Source organism: Oryzias latipes, chromosome 13 (assembly GCF_002234675.1).
Source record: "Oryzias latipes chromosome 13, ASM223467v1".
In the NCBI taxonomy this organism is placed as follows: domain Eukaryota; kingdom Metazoa; phylum Chordata; class Actinopteri; order Beloniformes; family Adrianichthyidae; genus Oryzias; species Oryzias latipes.
In genome coordinates, this window is record NC_019871.2 from 6,285,849 (window position 1) to 6,303,015 (window position 17,167).

Genomic DNA, 17,167 nt, shown 5'->3' on the forward strand with positions numbered 1-17,167 from the left:
GAAATGGTACATCTGTGAAAGTTTCACGCAAGAAGCAAAACTTTTCTCATTTTTTCCACGTTTGACCAATTTGTTGTGGATGCTATATGCGCAAAATGTACGAACTGGCTGTGTGACACGGCCTTGTGACAGTGAAACTGATTGGTTTGTAAAAATTGATGTGGTGGATAAAACCGTATTCCAGTGGAAATAAACTTACAAAAATCTAAACTTTTAAAACAGGACAATTGATTCTTGTAAGCAATGTAAATGTATTCTATTTTTTCAGTACAGAACATATTTGTTTGAGACAAGTATGTTTCGTCCATCTTCCACACTTGTATCAAGCACCTGTGCGGGGGATTAAAGTGTCAGTTATTGTATCCTCCTGCTGAAATTGATTGGGCATTTCAAATAGAAAACCACAAGCTGTGTAGATTTTACCAGCGGGGGGAAAAAAAATCTTCTACTTTAATATTGACAAAAGCCCAACAGTAGGTTGAGCTCACAGCTTATTACAATTTAAAACGAGGTTCAAATTTATTCCTTTCACCTTAACTCACCCATCCAGGATCTTGAAGTCAAAGGGCTCAACTTGATCACAGTTGGACGACGTGCTGATAAAGCTCAAAACAGGCCAGCTGGGTCTTGTTCTACACAGAACCGCATCAGCAGTAGTGCGGGTGATTAAGTGTAGTAAATTTAAAATTGTCTCCCTCTACAGAGGCCACACTGACTCCCAGACTCATTTCCACTAAATCCTGGGATTTCCATTGATATGTGCTAGTAGCCAACAGAACACATTTTTGAGATATTAGTGAAACATTTTCATGAGAGCAGCTTGCCTCCCTCCCAGATTCAGGACAATGCATGTCTGGAATTACTATGAAGGGAGTTGCAATTAAGATGGGTTGAAGGATATATTAACAGGGGAATGGCGAACAGATGTGGAGGCGACTGACAGTTATTCTTGTATTTATTAGGTATGGCTGCCCAACTGCCACTGGGAAGATAACCTTCACATCAGGGGAAGTGCACCTCAGTGGCACATTATGGGAGATAATGCCCATTCCAGATGGGATGGTGTTTGCCACTAGATCATTTCCTATTTATAACTCACAAGTGTTATTGCTGTGGCCAGTACAACACAATGACGCCCTTGTTAAATGTAATCTAGAGTCCACTGCTTAGAGAACAACCACAGGAAGCCAAAATGGTGATTGCCATTTGGTTAAACATACAGTGGAAGACAAATGAAGACACTTTCCAAGTCATGCATACATTTGAATGATTGAGGGGCTCAAAGTGAATTAGCTGTCAGTAACTCTGAGCCCCTTCTCAAGATTCTGATTTTATTTAAATGTCAATGACTGGAACTTTCACTGTTTTTTGTTTGTTTTGTTTTTGTTTTGTTTTAAAAAAAAAATCAAAATGATGTCACAGTTTTCTTTTTAAAGGGACCTTAACTGTGATGTAGGATATAAAGCCTTTTGTCACAGGTATCTGTACCTGTACAGGTGGTTTAGCTGTAGGGGTCTTGCTGGTTGGTGAGTTGTTCTGACCCATGGAGGGTTGTAGACAGGAGCGACTGCAACTTAAAGACACAATCTAAACATCTTTTGATCTATCTTCAAAGAATTCCCAGTTGTCTCATAATTATGATCATGCAGTTTTTACCCCAAATTCAAAAACTTGTGCCAATTTCTAGAACATTGTTTCTGCAGAGTGGGAGTAGTTCAGGGTTGTGGGTGGAACTGTTGCTATGGAGTGAGCAACCCCGCCCCTTTCCCTGACATCCATCTGTGTACGTACATGCTCTCCAGCTAGCTTACAGCCTCTCACAACCCCAACCTAACATTATCGGAACAATCCAACCATACAGATGAGAAAAACCGAGACGGACATGAATCTATTTGTTTGCAAGTGGATGCATCAGAATGGAGCAGAGCAGGAAGCTTGTGGCCCACCGACTGTAGCTACAAGCTTTTTACAGCTGCATTTTTTTCATCTGCTTCTGATTCACAACAGTTTGACTAAAGCAATACTCAGAAATCAGACTAGACACATTTGGTTTGCTTAAAGTGAACCAGAGTTAGTTTTCCCTGATAATCCAGAAAAAACTGCGACTACGGCTTAGGAACCGTTTCGTGTGCCCTGTTATTCTCATTCATTTTAAGGGTCCAGGTGATAATGTGCCCGTTCATAAATACATTTTCGGGTTTAAAGAGTCAAGCAAAAAGCTGAAAGTTTGAAAGTCATTTGGTCGATAGGTCATCTTTAACGTTCACATCTCAGTTCCCTCAGGCAAAGCCCTAAACTCCACATTCTCCCAAGTGGGATTAGGCTTGTTAGGTTATGGTGTTATCAGTGAAAATATTGAGCACACAAATCAATAGTATATACAATTTAAAACTAGGTGAAATAAATTGAAGTGATAAATCAATTTGTTTTTTATTAAAAACATGTGATTAAAAATAAGCATTGTTCTATCATTTTGCCATTTCTTACATTGGTTTAAAAAAAACAGAAAAAAATGATTATTTGTCAATTACAGAGCATTTTCTAGAACTTTAAATCAATAAAATGTACTAAATTAAATGTAATCATGATACAATTTGTGTAGGTAATGTTAAAGTCAGTAAAGAAAATCTAAAGTAAAGGTTTTAAATGCTGACGAACTCATAAAAGTGATAACTTGAACCTTTTTGGTCAAAGAGTGTTTCAACAAAAACAAGAAGTCCGGCCCACTTTATGTTTTTGTGTGATCCTTTGCACTCTTAATGTTCAATGAAAGGTCTAAACGGACAAATGGAAAGAGACACAAAGCCGCTTGAATGAGCAGCGAAACATTTAAAGAAAGAAGATTTCAGTTCCTACAACTTCAAGACACCAAAGAAAAAACATTTAATACCACTAATATAAAAGTAGTTATCTTTAATGAAAAAAGAACATATGTATCTGAAGGTAGAAGCTAAAGAATAATGTCAAGTAGGCATCAAGGAAAGGCCATTATTTAGAAAAACTGAATTGAGACCATGGCTTTGGCTTCCTGCTCTTACGAGCTCTTGTGCTTTCCAAACAAGGAGTCAGTTCATATTTTCATCAATAAACAATTCAAACCTCTTTAATTAAAATGTTTTACATCGATATGTTTACCTTGCATGCCTTTCTGTTCCTTTAATTGGTTTAAATAGTTTTATTCTTCTATAATAACCTTGTTTTCTGTCTTTTATTAAAGAAGGGGGGACATTTTGTTGTTTAATTGAATCTATTTAGCTCTGAGAGAGCACAAAACTTTTGAATGTTTTAAATCAATACACTTCCACATTTACTTTTATCAATTCAAAGAGACTTTTTCCCAATGATTTTCATCACTCCCTTATTTGTGGCTTTTACTCCTGATATAAAAAGGTGAAATAAGTGCAGGAATGTGAGTGCATGGGTGAATGTGGGTTACAGGGTAAAAGCCCTTTGAAATGGTAGAGTCTGGGAAACTGCCTTATAAATACAGTCCTCTCAGCAAGCAGCATCAAATTACAATTCTTGCTCCCCCTACTTAGATGCAGTAGCCTCCTTGTGGTATCTGGCATCTCAAATTGGTTTTGCTCTGCTCTATTTATTCTTTTTCTGCTAAATGCTTTTTAAAATAAATCACGGCTCCGTCAGTGATCAATGGAGATGGATATTAAAAGAGACGCTGGAGGAACGTTCACCCTTTTTGCAGTCGAGCCATGCGAGCACGTGGCAGCTCTGCCTTTCCAATCATCTGTGGAGAGTTGTCAAAGCTTAGATGGCCATGGTGGGCAAGGTTATTAAGCAGGATGAATGACTAAACAGTCTCCGCAGCTTCATTCAACCATCTCATTAGAGCCGGCTGTTTGACTGCTTTCTCTCAAGGAGTCATGCGGAGGACCATTAGGGATGCCCCCGTAGTCACCGTCAGTGAGCCCAGCAGGTCCAATCATTTCATCCGGGGGACCTAACTTACACTCCTGTGACACCCTGTTCATACTTATCCAGCGCTATCTTACTCCCCACAAGTAATTGTAAATCTGGGAAACTAATTTGCGCTGATTTGAGAAGGCGAACATTAATTGGCATGTCTTTAAGAGCACTGCCTCCTCTGATGATAACGTTGATGAGAGCTCTTTTTTCCCCCACGCATCATCCTTATAATTTGGCAGTTGCAGTGACTGGTCCTGTTGAATGAAATGAAAACTAAATCTGTCTCCAAGCAGCCTCCCCATAAAAAAAAAGGTAACATAGACAATACCTTCAGGGGACAATGTTTTGCTTTTGGAATTTGTCCTATTAACCCTTTAACACCACAGATGTCGCTGTCTAACGCTCTTTGACATTTTTTTTTTAGTTTTTTTTTTTAGAGATATTTATTTCGGTTATGTTAAACAAACTAACTTAAAAAAAACATCAACATAAGTATTGACACTGAACGATGTCAACATAAACATTGAAAAAAACATAAACATTGAACAAAATGAAACGAAAAAGGAGTTGGGTGAAGCCAAGGCTCATTTCCCCAACCCTGAATACAAACATCACATCTACCTACAAATTGTTAGAACCTTAAATAAGAAAAGAAAAAGGAAGAGGAGAAAAACAAAAAACAAAACAAACACTTCTCAAAATTACCTCACAACCACCAGAGTCTCTCAGTCCAGAAGGTATTTTTGATTTATTTTAAATTTATACATTTTCTTAAACTGAAATATGGAGTTTGCAGTCTTCAGATCGTCGGATAATAAATTCCACATGTTGACCCCGTGAACAAAAATACTATTCCTTCCTTAATGCATTAGTTCCGACCACTTTCTTTTTAAACATATATTTACCCCGAAAATCATAATTATCAACTTTTATTTCAAACAAAGTCAGTATTTTGGCAGGTACACATTGTTTTTTAACTTTAAATTCCAGTACTAAGATCAACTAAATCCAAAAATGTAAGTGCCCTTAATTTTGGAAATATTTGTTTTGTGGATTGATTGTATGAAGAGTGGTTTACCATTCTAATTGCTTTTTTTTGCAGAATAAAAATAGGTTTTGTGTTTGACTTGTAACTATGCCCCCAGATTTCTAAAAAAATAAGTCAAATAAGGAATTATGAGGGAACAATATAGAATATACAATGTAGCTGTGTTTAAAAAATACTTGACTTTATGTAGAATGGCTAATGATTTGGACAATTTAGAGAGAACATAAGTTATGTGTGGTTTCCATGATAATGTATGATTCAAAATGATTCCAAGAAATTTTATTTCATTTACTCTTTCAAGAACAACATCCTCAATCATCCATGCCGAACCTCTTCAACCGTTAAAACAATTAACTGATTTTGATGATAAGAAAAATATCTTTGCATGTAGCTTTGCCACAAGAAGCAACATATTACTAATGTCACATTAAATTAACTAATGTAAAGTACTAACATAATGTAGTAAGGTGATGCAGTGACGTGACGCAGTGACGTGAGGAAAAATGAACAAATGTTATGGACTGGCGTAATGCAATAGCACAACATAAAACGTGCTAATGTGACATACTAATGCAGGGGTTACTAACTAGTAGACCGCGGTTCAGAACCGGACCCAGACGCTGGGTTATACTAACTTCACTTTATGTATGACTTTATCTAATAACTTAACGTACTAACAGAATGTAAAACAGTGCAAAGCCATTTTTCTCCTGCACAGAATCAGCTGAGCAGTGTACAGTTCAGAGTAGCTGAGAACTAGCTACTATGAACTGTTGCATATCAGTGCGAAGCTCCTTTCCTACGCTCCAGAATCCCCTGGAATTACCTTAATTGTGCCCTTGAAGAGTTACGGTAGTCGAAAGAATGTCAACACTGGAGCTAAAGCTCCACTGTAAAAGGGTTAACGCCCCACCAGCAGACTTGTTGCCAAAACCAGATATACAGGTGTCTGTCATTTATTAGGTCTAGCCAAAGATTTAATCCCCGCTGCTCAAATTTTAATTAGATTCTCCCTGGCTTAATAAATTGGCATTTGATTTGATTAGGCACAGAGCAGCTGTGGAAGACGGCTCCCAGTTTCACCACTTTAGGAAAACCAGAGATAATCACCGAAGCCAGCACACAAAACCTGTGTTGCAAAAATCCCCTTGTCAGACACGGAGAGATAAATGGCTACATAATGTGTGGAACTGAGCTAAATATGATTTGTTTCCATTACTCAAGGCTGGCTGCATCTTTATTAATAGTGGCAGGCTGTTACAGTTAATGGTTGGGAAAGCAGAAGTTTGTCACAGGGGGTTATCAAGACAAAAAAAACTTTTCTGTCCAAAAAAGATCCTCGATTGCACTGAAGATGCTGTTCAGATGGAGAAATGTGCAAATGTTCAGAGTTTTAGTGCTGTTATGTTACATTTACTAGACACTTACTGGTGATTTCCTCTTCTCAGCCCGTGTCAGAGGAATTCCAAAATGGTGAGGGGTTTGGCTACATTGTCGCCTTTCGAGCCAACGGCACCCGAGGCTGGAAGGAGAAGATGGTGACCTCAGCGGACTCTACCACGTACAAATACAGAGACGAGACTTTCCCACCACTAACTCCATTTGAAGTGAAAGTGGGCGTGTACAACAATAAGGGGGACGGCCCCTTTAGCCAAGTTGTTATTATCCATTCTGCAGAGGGAGGTGAGGTTTTTTCCTTATTTTTTAAATGGATTGATAAAGTACAGTTGTTGTCGTTCACCTTTCGAATCAGCTTTCACTGATTTGAACAGGTGGTTTGAGACTTTTACGCCGGATGCCCTTCCTGACACAATCCTGAATTTCATCCGGGCTAGGGACCAGCACACGATATACAAAGTACAGTGCAGATTGTTTATATAATCTTTTTTAACCTTTCTTTGTTGGGTTCCACAGAGCCAAGGGAGCCTCCATCCGATGTAAAAGCTTACAGCATTTCATCCTCAGAAATCAGGGTGGCCTGGAAACCCCCGAGTCCCGGGCCTGGAAAACCAAAAGGATATGAGGTCTGTTCATATTATTTTGTGATTTAGTGATTGTCTATGAAAAATGTACTTTTCCTAATAATGAATAGACTTAAGAAATTTGTTTGTTAAAGTTTTTTTTTTTTTTTTTTCTGTGAACAGGTTCAGTTTTGGAAGGAAACAGAGCAGGAGGAGTCAGGAAAAAAACAGCGTACAGTGAAAAATGAAACTTTCATGATCCTAACAGGACTGGATGGGAACAGTCAGTATCTCATCACGGTTAAAGGGTTCAACAACATCGGTCAGGGTCCTGCCTGTGCTGCCATTGAAGCCAGGACCAAGAAATACCGTAAACGAAATTTTGGCTTCAGAAAAACTCTAAAACGTAATTGTTGTCTGGAGTTCTTCTCTAAAACTGGTGTTCCCTTCGCAGCTCCAGTTCAGCCCCCAGTGAACCTCGCCTGGATTCAAGAGGGAAACAATGTTTCCTTAAGCTGGGAACCAGTCAAGGCAAAAGAAAACGAATCTGACGTCATCGGGTACATGGTAATGACTCCTCTTCTCATTTGTCAGCTTCAGGGTGCAGAGTTCTGAAATGTCTTGTTACTTAATTACTGATGTTTACTTTATGGTAAACATAACAGTTATGGATGGATGGATGGATGGATGGATGGATGGATGGATGGATGGATGGATGGATGGATGGATGGATGGATGGATGGATGGATGAAGCTCGTCTGCTGGACTTTAAATGTGTAGTTGTAGAGTTGGATAAGTAAATTCTTCTCTTTGAGTTCTGGTAAATACCCTGTCCGTCCTGGGGGAGGATCCCTCCTTCATGTGGGCACCCCTGAGGTTTCTTCGTTTTTTCCGGAATCCATTTTTTTTAGGAGTTTTTCCTTACCACGAAGGGGGGTCTAAGGGCAGGGATGCCAGTATAGCTTAGTCAGTTTGTTAGTTCAATTTAGTATTTTCCTATTGGACTCTATGTATTCATGATCCTTTTGAGTTCATGTTTCCCTTTTTCAATTACCGATACAAAGCCCATTGAGACGACTGTTGTTGTGAATGTGGGCCATATAAATAAAATTGAATTGAATTGAATTGGATGGATGGATGGATGGATGGATGGATGGATGGATGGATGGATGGATGGATGGATGGATGGATGGATGGATGGATGGATGGATGGATGGATGGATGGATATAGAGAGAAAAAAAGAGAAAAAGTGACAAACATAAATAAAAAACTGTTCATAATTTCCTTTTTCTAACATTTTAAAAAGCATTGTTGCTTTTCTGTTAATTTCAGTATTTAGTCAGTACCAGTATTTGTTGGATGAAATTGAACCAACACAGCCTTTTCGTACAGTTTCCATAATTGTTTTAGAAAAACGAACCTCTGAAATACCACACCATATACTGTAGTGATCAAAGCAGAAGTCAGATGTAGTTAAATGTGTGCTCTGGTCCTGCAGGTGTTGGTGAAACAGGAGGGCCGTGGCTACAACCAGGTGACACGAACCATTAACCCGTCCACCGTGCTCTCACTGCCGGAGGGAGGCACTTACATCATTGAGGTGCGCTCGCTCAGTGAAGGGGGGGAGGGAGCCGCCAGCGCCCAAATTCGACTTGTCACCTCCTCCGGTAAGCTCACAGCGAGTTCGCTGCCCTCCCCCTCCATCCCCCACTCCACTGCATGACCTCTAAAACCCAATCTGCAAGCTGTTCTCCTGCACAAAGTCGCCACATCTGTTGCCTGAGCCAATATTTCTTTGGTTAATGCCGCTTTAATTACTTCGCCCACACAAACCTTTCTACAACCAATTAACTTTTTTCGGAAAAAGGACGACCAGGCCGTTTACGATCCTGCATCTGCCGAGGAAGCCTCTTAGACAAGATGCTTCCTTTTTTTGCAGTTTCCATTTTCTTTCAGTTTTCTCCTCTATCTTTCAGGATAACAACTATTACTTTAAAGCTCCAAGCTTCACAAGATCATTCCTTGGCGTTAAAAAGGAATCACTCTTTGTGTGTACTTGTTTTGACTTAGCGCCTCCCCTTTGTCTTCTTTTAGGCGTTCGAGCCAAAAGTCGGCAGTGCTCAGTGCACCGAACACCTCCAAGCCTAACATGGACAGCGCTGCTCCTGGTTCTCTTGGTGCCTTGAGCTTCCTGGTGAGGCGGCTGTGCCACCCTCACCTTTATAACGGGAGACACCAGTCTTTTTCTCCCTAACTCCCTATGACTGCCTGCTTGCTCTGGCCTTAACCAACTGAAAGGGCCTGAGGCGTGCCGAGGGGGGTAGAGTCTGCCAGCTAACATGCAGCTCCTTGCAGCTTCTTCTTCTCAGTTTCCTGTTCTTTTTTTTACTTTTTTTGGTTTCTTTTTGCAGAGGCCCTGGATGTTTGATTTGTACACTTCTTTGGAACATCACAGTAATGTTGTACTGTAGTGTACTTTGTGCAGAGAGGTTTATTTAATTACCTTAACGTTGTGTGTTCTCCTGATTGACTGGCACCGAATCACTTCCAGGCGGGTCTCTCTTTGGGCTCTGCAGAGCACCAACAATTCCTTAAAGCCACTGTGGTGGTGGCAACAGCCGACCTGTTTCTTTTCATTATTTATCAGCATCAATTTCCCCCCTGGCTGCCTAGCAAGCAATGCAGCAGAAGCTCAGTAGAGATAAGTGCATTGTTTTCTTATTCACACGTTTAGGAGAAAAACACGTTTTTTTATGGAACCAAAACTCTTACTATTTCGAGACTTGCTTTTTTTGTACATTGTGTTACCTTTAGACAAATAACAGTGGTGTGTGTCAGCTATGTCCAACTCTGTTTTTGGTAGCAGTTCAGCAATGCTTGATGACACAGTTTGATTGTTGGATACATGAAAGTAGGAAGCAGGTACTCACCTGTAGTGCCCAAATACATGAATAGACAAAGACAACTCTGTATGAACTTCTGGTGTCGGTACAAATAAATGTGATGTATATTTTTAAAATGAGTGCTGTTTGTCTTTTCTGATGTGTAGAAACAGAGATGTGAATCCCAAAATTCAGTTCCTTCATAATAGAATGATCTAAAGTTAGAGAATCCTAATTTAACCCTTGTGGTATCTTAGGCACTTCAACATTGGGAGTTGGGTCATCTGGACCCTACTAGACAGTGCTCTGAACCTTTTTTCTTCAATGATTTGTGATCTTCACTGGTGTCCATGGATTACATGAAATCCTCTACACCTTTATCCACCTTTGTCATGGTAGGGAGAACACGTCAATGTAAGGGTGGGGTTATAGGATAGCACAAGGGTTAATTGTGTTTTGTAGGCCTAACGTGAAAAATAAAGTCTGTGGAGTTGGGAGCTAATCATTACCCAGAACAGATCTCTACAAATGCAGAAGATTTCTTTATTTTATTAAAAGTTATTTATCCAGGAAGGTCCCAATGATATCCGTTTGATCTCTTTTCCAAGGAATCCTGGCCATCATGCTAAAAGTTACACGCCTTTTATACGAATTTAAAAATATCAAAAAGTTAAAAAAAGCTAGAGGTTAATGACTTTACTTCTAGGTCCTTCATAATGGAGTCAAACTGAGGCATAGATATGAGATTTGGGAGTCTAAGTGTTCTTTCGTAGGGAATTCCAGTCTGTAGGTGCTTCATACTGAACTATGATCCATTTAATGTTGCAGTTCTTCAAAAGACCACCGGAGGCTGTTTAAGAAGAAAGTTGTCTGCTAAACAACTAATTTCACACTAAAAATAACCTTATTTATAATCCGGTTATAAATCTTTTTTGTCTGTTTAATGCTTCATCATCTATTAATGATAACTGTGTGTTTGTGTGGGGCTTTTAAAAATATGCTATTTAGATATAATCGTGTGGCGCTGGGGGAATTCCGGCTGCCGCTGCTGCTGCGGCGGGGGTCTGGGTGTGGGGGTGGCTGGGCGCTCCTCCTCCTTCTTTTCACATTCCACCATCCATTTTAGAAGAACATAAACACTCACCTGAGCACAGGTGTTAGCTCACCTTTGCACTAATAGTTTGCATGATTGAATGAATGAAAGATTTCACACTAGTTGGTTTAAAGGCATAAGTATGCGTTCGTGAACACTATCTGTTTTGTGTGCATGTTGACATGTGGACATTTCTGCAGCTAGCAGGTGTGTTGATAATATTTGAGTGTGTGTGAACAGGCCCCGCCCTTTTTGTACTACATTTGAACCGTACCGTAACGATAAACAACCAGTAAACCTGCCTGCTCTATGCTGCTTCATGGTCTTACCCCCCTTCCCCTCCTATTATCACCCTCCTACCCCCCCCTCTCTCTAACGTCCCTCTCTCTTGTTCCCCTCTTTCCTTTTCCGTCCGGTCCAACACCAAAGATTTTCAAACATGATTGAAATTAAAAAATTTTGGCCTCAATTACAAAAGGGGTTTATTCAGACATACCTTTGGTTTGTCTGAAGATGAATAACCCCTCTTGTTAGAATAAAATATGTCCAACACAAGAGGCCCTCAGCTCTCATCTGTTTGCCTAGCTGTTGGACAGGACAAGTTAAAAAAAAAAAAAAAAAAAAAAAAAAAAAAAAAAAAAAAGATATAATCAGAGCTGAAATTGCACTTATTTAGTCGTGTTTTTTAATTATTATTATTATTATCATTACTTTCGAGAGAACTAAATGTTCACTTTACAGTCAGGCAAATAAGTATTTGAACAGCCTGTGATTTTGCAAGTTCTCCCACTTAGAAATCATGGAGCTGTCTGACATTTTCATCTTAACTGCATGTCCACCGTGAGAGACAAAATCGAAAAAAATATCTGAAGATCACATTGCATGATTTTTAAATAATATATATAAATGCTACTGCTACATTTGTATTACAACACCAGAGAAGATCGATGTTAGCCTTTGGTACATTAGCCTTTCTTTGCGATTCCACAGGTCACACGTCCTCCACACAGATCTTCTCTCTCCAGGTAATCCAGCTTCTTTCAACAGTCCGAAAACATGCTTAACAGGTTAATTGATGAATTTCAAGTGTCCCCAGGTGTGGATGTGAACGTGTGTGTGGACCAGCAATGATCCTGTTCAGGAGGTAACCCAGTGTTGCCCAACAGAAGCAGGGATAGGCTCCAGCAACCCTGTGACCCTAAAAAAGGATTAGGCGGGTTAAAATGGGTGGAATAATTTCTATTTTTTAAGACCATCTTTGTGTTGTTGATGTAGTTGCAAATTAGGAAAAAGAAATGCTACAACTGGAGTGTCACAGGTCTAAATGGAGCAAGCAGCAAGAAGAAACTGGTAGGATGTCACATTTAAAAAAAAATCTTTATTATCAGGGTAAGACACTGACAAACTAAAAACTACATATAATTTTGAGATAGTAGAAAATAAAAACTAATACAACTGAAAATAATTATTTGTTAAAATGATACAATAAATGTTAAAAGTAAAGGAACAACATTGCCAGCAAATTGTCCCAAATACAGCGCTTTTTAGGACTAATTAGTTTTAAAGAACTTGATATTGAAGCAATACTTAAGCAAGCTTTCATTGATTTTTAAATATAACCTGGTTTTTTAAATATAAACAGGGGATTTGATTTCCGTGATCAGATTAAGAGATAATTTGGGCTTTTTTGCGTTACTTTTAGCACAACCAGGTTCCTCCTCTACTTCCTGTGAGACCTTAGCTGCATGACAAAACCTGCAAATGCTCTGCAGACGCATCTAGATGAGACACAGTACATTTATTTAGCCTTAAATCAAGCTATTCAAACTACAACCAGAATGTAAATAATACAAATTTGTCTTAGTATAACTTTAAGGAGCCCTTTGTTATTGTTTCCATTTCAATCACATAACTTGATCTCAGAATGAAGTTAGTGAAATGAGTTTGCTCTTTCTCACAATTTAAAATAAGACAAGAAAAACAATTTCCAAAGTTGACCTTATATGTTTTAAGTGTCAGATTCCATTACCTTGCTTTACTAAGTCGATATCCTCATAATTAGCCTGGTTACTCATGGTTACATGTTTGCGTGTAATGGCTGTCACCCTGAACATTAAACTCCCCGACCACTGAAGTATCCACAGAACAAATGTGAGGCTGTCTGTCTGACAGCTCTGATTTGGCTGAATATGGTTCATGCAACATTTAAATGAGCCAAAGCCAACCAGAACGTCTACATTCAAATGTCTGATAAGGAACATTAGGAGAAATGTAAGCGAATGCCCACAACTCTAATGACCCAAAGCAAGGATATTAAGAAGAACAGGCTGAAATTCCTGAAATAATAAATGAGGGTATTTAGAAATCCGATGCTTCAGATTAGCACTGCTGAAGGTGAAACTTCAAGTACTGCAGGGACTTGGTTATTCCCACAATATTTTATTTGGTGCCATTTTTGGTACAAATACAAACACCAACATAATATAGACTATTGTTGTTTCTTTAAAGACAAATATGATGGTTTTTAATCATAACTTGACACAAAAACTATGCGCTTCAATGAAAAGAGTATTTTTAACTTGTTCTTGTGGCATTTTTACTGATAATATTAAGAAAATTGAGCTTAAAATAAGAATCTCTTTATCAAATTGTTGAAAGTCAGAAACAGACAAAAAAAATTTGTTTGAAAAATATTGGATTTGTGAGGCATTACATAAAGCAGGCCACAAGGTCCCTGCACCTTTCCATTGTAGTGTATTCTCATGTAGACAAATAGATCCGTGTACGTCTTTGATTTCCTCGTCTGAGCTGACATCTGGCTCAAAACTGTATGGCTTGATAACTTCAATCCTGCTCACCATATTTGTTATGTTAGGTTGAGGGTATGAAGGGCTGCAAGCTAGCAAGTAGTGTAAACAGAGAGCTCTCACTTATAGGTGACTGGATGAGGGGGCGGGGTTGCTCCAATAGTCCTGCCTGCAGCTTAGAAGTCAATTTCTAATGAACTACTTCCACTTTGCAGAAACTACATCTAGAAAACAATACATTTTTTATTTTAGCTAATACAATAGGGGGTTATGAATCTTTGGACTCACGAGGTGTATATTTGTGTATACCCCTTTTTTATTTTAAGCTAAACTTTATTTCTATTAATAAAACATTGAAAACACTAAAATAAAAACGATTAATGATGGATGAAAAAAAGAAGAGTGAGAGGGATTTTAGAGTTTGCTTTTTTTTACTTTTTTTCAATAAACATCATTGCACATTTTTCAATTTACAGAAATTCCCATTCAGTTTTACAATAAAGAAACAATTGTTAATAAGGGATTTTAGAGACGTGGGGGTGTTTGAAGGAATTGAAGGTTGAACAGGAGGGGTTGAATTACAAAAAAAGTCCACCAGTTTCGGAAGGCTCATCATTATTACTGTCAAATGTGGATGTTTTTTAAAAGGGTTGTGCCTGTCTACAGAAACACTTATCCACACACTAACAATTTCACTGCTGTAACACCTTTGCTAATAGGTTTTAAAGATCAGAGCAGCTTCAATTGTACATGTTGTGTAAGAGTTAGATGTTTTTCCTTTGATGAAAAGAGCAAAAACCGGCAGCGTCAAGCCTATCGGTTTTTCCTCTCAGGCCACTGCGTCCGCAGCGCATGCTTATCTCTCACCGGGCAGAACTCCAAAATGAAGTTGCCTGAAGTGCAATTAATGTTGGGTATGGAAATGTGTAGATTTCTTGCTTAAGCAGACCTTTTGCCGGAGTGCCTCCAGCTCTGCGGACTCCATTACAGAATCAGTCTGTAATCTGGCTCCTCAGCATTGGTTCAGACAAGGGTACCGGTGAAACCGCAGGAGATGGAAACGCAGAGCAGAGGAGGGGATGAAAACCGCTCCAAGCAGCGAATATCCCACAGATCCTCCATTCAGAGCTTTCTGTTTTCATTGAGTTCAAAGAGGAAGGATGCTGAGGTTGATCTCCTCTTTCTAACTAGTGGATCATTTCTGCATGCGGCGCAGAGCATTAAGCCATTTAATGCGGATGGAGAGGTTTTGTGGTGCTTTTAGCACACTCAGTGACGTCTGCTTCAACGCATGCCTCCGTACAAGTGCTAATGTAGCAACATTTAATTATTCATGCAGCACCTGCCTGTGTTGGTGCATCTGATATATAATAATGGATTATGTATCCAGCAAGGGAGCCAGTTTAGTTCAGAGAGCCTGGAGCTGTAGTGTCAGCAATTAAAACATGAACTACCCCTAGATAAATGTCAGTGTGTCTGCATGCGAGGGTGGGACGCACACTCAACTTTAATGTCTGCTGTTACACAGCATTTGCACCTTTTTAGATGCCAATTTCATGTTGTTGAATGTTTTTTTCCATCAACTGATGTAATCTTTTAAAGTCCTTGTTGTGTTTATGCATTGGAGACTTGTGCCTGGTGTACCCAGCCTTCGCCACATGGTGGCCAGGACAGGCCCCGGCAACCCTTCACCCCAAAAGGGATATAGCAGGTTAAGAAAATGGATGTTATGTTTATTTGGTTCTCTAAAAGGCAAAAACTGATCTAATGTCCTGTAGTTGCAAGAAATAGAAGTTAACCTGCTGCACACATCAGCTGATGGCTAACACCTGCGCTCTGAGCACCAGCCCCTTGCAACTAACGAATACGAGTGGATTCTCACATAGTGACGTAGATAAGTAAGGAACAGCCCCTTCCAGGAAGCACCGCCCCCCAGGCTAATGCAAACACACACTTTCTCTGCGAGGTGATCTGAAAAAATACTTTCCTGTTTAAATGGACAATAAACACATCCATAGCAGCTGCTCGCTTTCAATCCTTTTTTCTCGATCTTTTGCTGTTCTGTTTTGCACTTGCCGGGCGGCTTTAACGGAAAGGGAATACCCTTATTACCAGAAGTGACGCAAAAACTGCTAAATATTATTGTAATTTTTACTGCAGTAATACAATTTTAAAAAATGCTTTTGGACTGTCTTGTGTATTTATAATGTCCACATAAGAAAAGAAAAACAGTAATAAAACAAATTTAAAAATCATACCCGGTTAGTTTTATGTTACGTCACTTCTGGAATTCAGGACGTTCCCTCTCCGTTAAAGGCCGTTTCTCAACTTTCGTTGTTCTGTTTCCGGATTTGGTCATTTTTGCCAGGATTAGCTTTTGGGTTTTAGGACTCGGTAGTTTCTTCTTTGATTTGCTGTTGTGTTCCAGTATTTGTTAATTCGTACCGGGATTGCTTTTAGTGCCTCGGAATTAGTTTGTTTGTACCGGGATTTGTTCTTGTTGTATTGTCAATGTAAATGTGTTTAGCACCTGTCCGTCACCGTTGCATTTGCATCAATCGCTGTCACTTAACAGGATTTGGAATTTGAAAGCAACAGCAAGCTTAAAAGTTGCATTATTGAGTTCATAATGTGAAATAAATTAAATAAACGGCTTCCATATAGACCAGGGTTTTGTAATGGTCCCATTTCCATAGTCAATTCGCATTTATCTGACCTAGAAATGATTGAAAAATTAAACCTGGTGTAAACATAACAAACAAATAAACCAAGGAACACAAGCAAGATCTCAGCTGTAGACATCTCTTTAATATAAAAGTTTGTCATTAGCTGCTTTGTTATCAGGGAACACGTGCTTTCTTTGGCCATCTTTTTCCCATGCAGTCCCTACAAATTTTCCTGATAGATTTAGTTGCTTCAGATGATGAGAAATGGCAAACGTCTTCATCATTCCTCATTCCTGTGACGCAAATGAATCTTCAATTCATCTGTCCGAGCAGAGCTGCTTCAGACCTGCTCAGACTGTTTATTGTTGATGCCGTATTATAGGATAATATGTCTTTCTGTTCTTGAGCCATAAAAAATGACTTTCACCTCACGCTGAACCCCTGGATGCAAAATGACTAAGAACATGCTAGCCTGCTGGTGTCAGGGATGTTGATCATATGACATTATGTTTCATGTGCATTTTTACAATTAAAAAACATATTTTTGATTATTGAAATTCTGAATAAGTTGCTTACATGTGTTGCACAAACAAAAACAGTCCTGCTTCTGAGTTTTTGATCCCATCCTCAGAATAAAGCATCAGAGCCGGTGTTGTTGTGATGCAGGACCTAAAGACCCACAGTCTTGTTTGTGTATAAAACTGCTTTCAATGAGAAGTTTTTTTTTTTTTTTTTTTAACAAATACATTAAAGCATAAAGCATTTATGTTTTTCTGTAAGTCCCA

General features: G+C 39.1%; 1 protein-coding gene across 2 annotated transcripts in view; it reads left to right on the plus strand.

Annotated features, from left to right (window-relative positions):
- Window positions 1–9,953, plus strand: part of cntn5 (contactin 5) — a 178,790-nt gene extending 168,837 nt beyond the window's left edge. For both annotated transcript variants that reach the window (XM_023961649.1, XM_023961650.1), the window contains 6 exons: window positions 6,421–6,655; window positions 6,887–6,996; window positions 7,117–7,303; window positions 7,388–7,500; window positions 8,433–8,601; window positions 9,029–9,953. In XM_023961649.1, coding sequence (XP_023817417.1) covers window positions 6,421–6,655; window positions 6,887–6,996; window positions 7,117–7,303; window positions 7,388–7,500; window positions 8,433–8,601; window positions 9,029–9,120 — 906 coding nt within the window. In that variant the 3' untranslated portion in view covers window positions 9,121–9,953. The remainder of the gene's footprint in view (window positions 1–6,420; window positions 6,656–6,886; window positions 6,997–7,116; window positions 7,304–7,387; window positions 7,501–8,432; window positions 8,602–9,028) is intronic.
- Window positions 9,954–17,167: the final 7,214 nt, after the last annotated feature.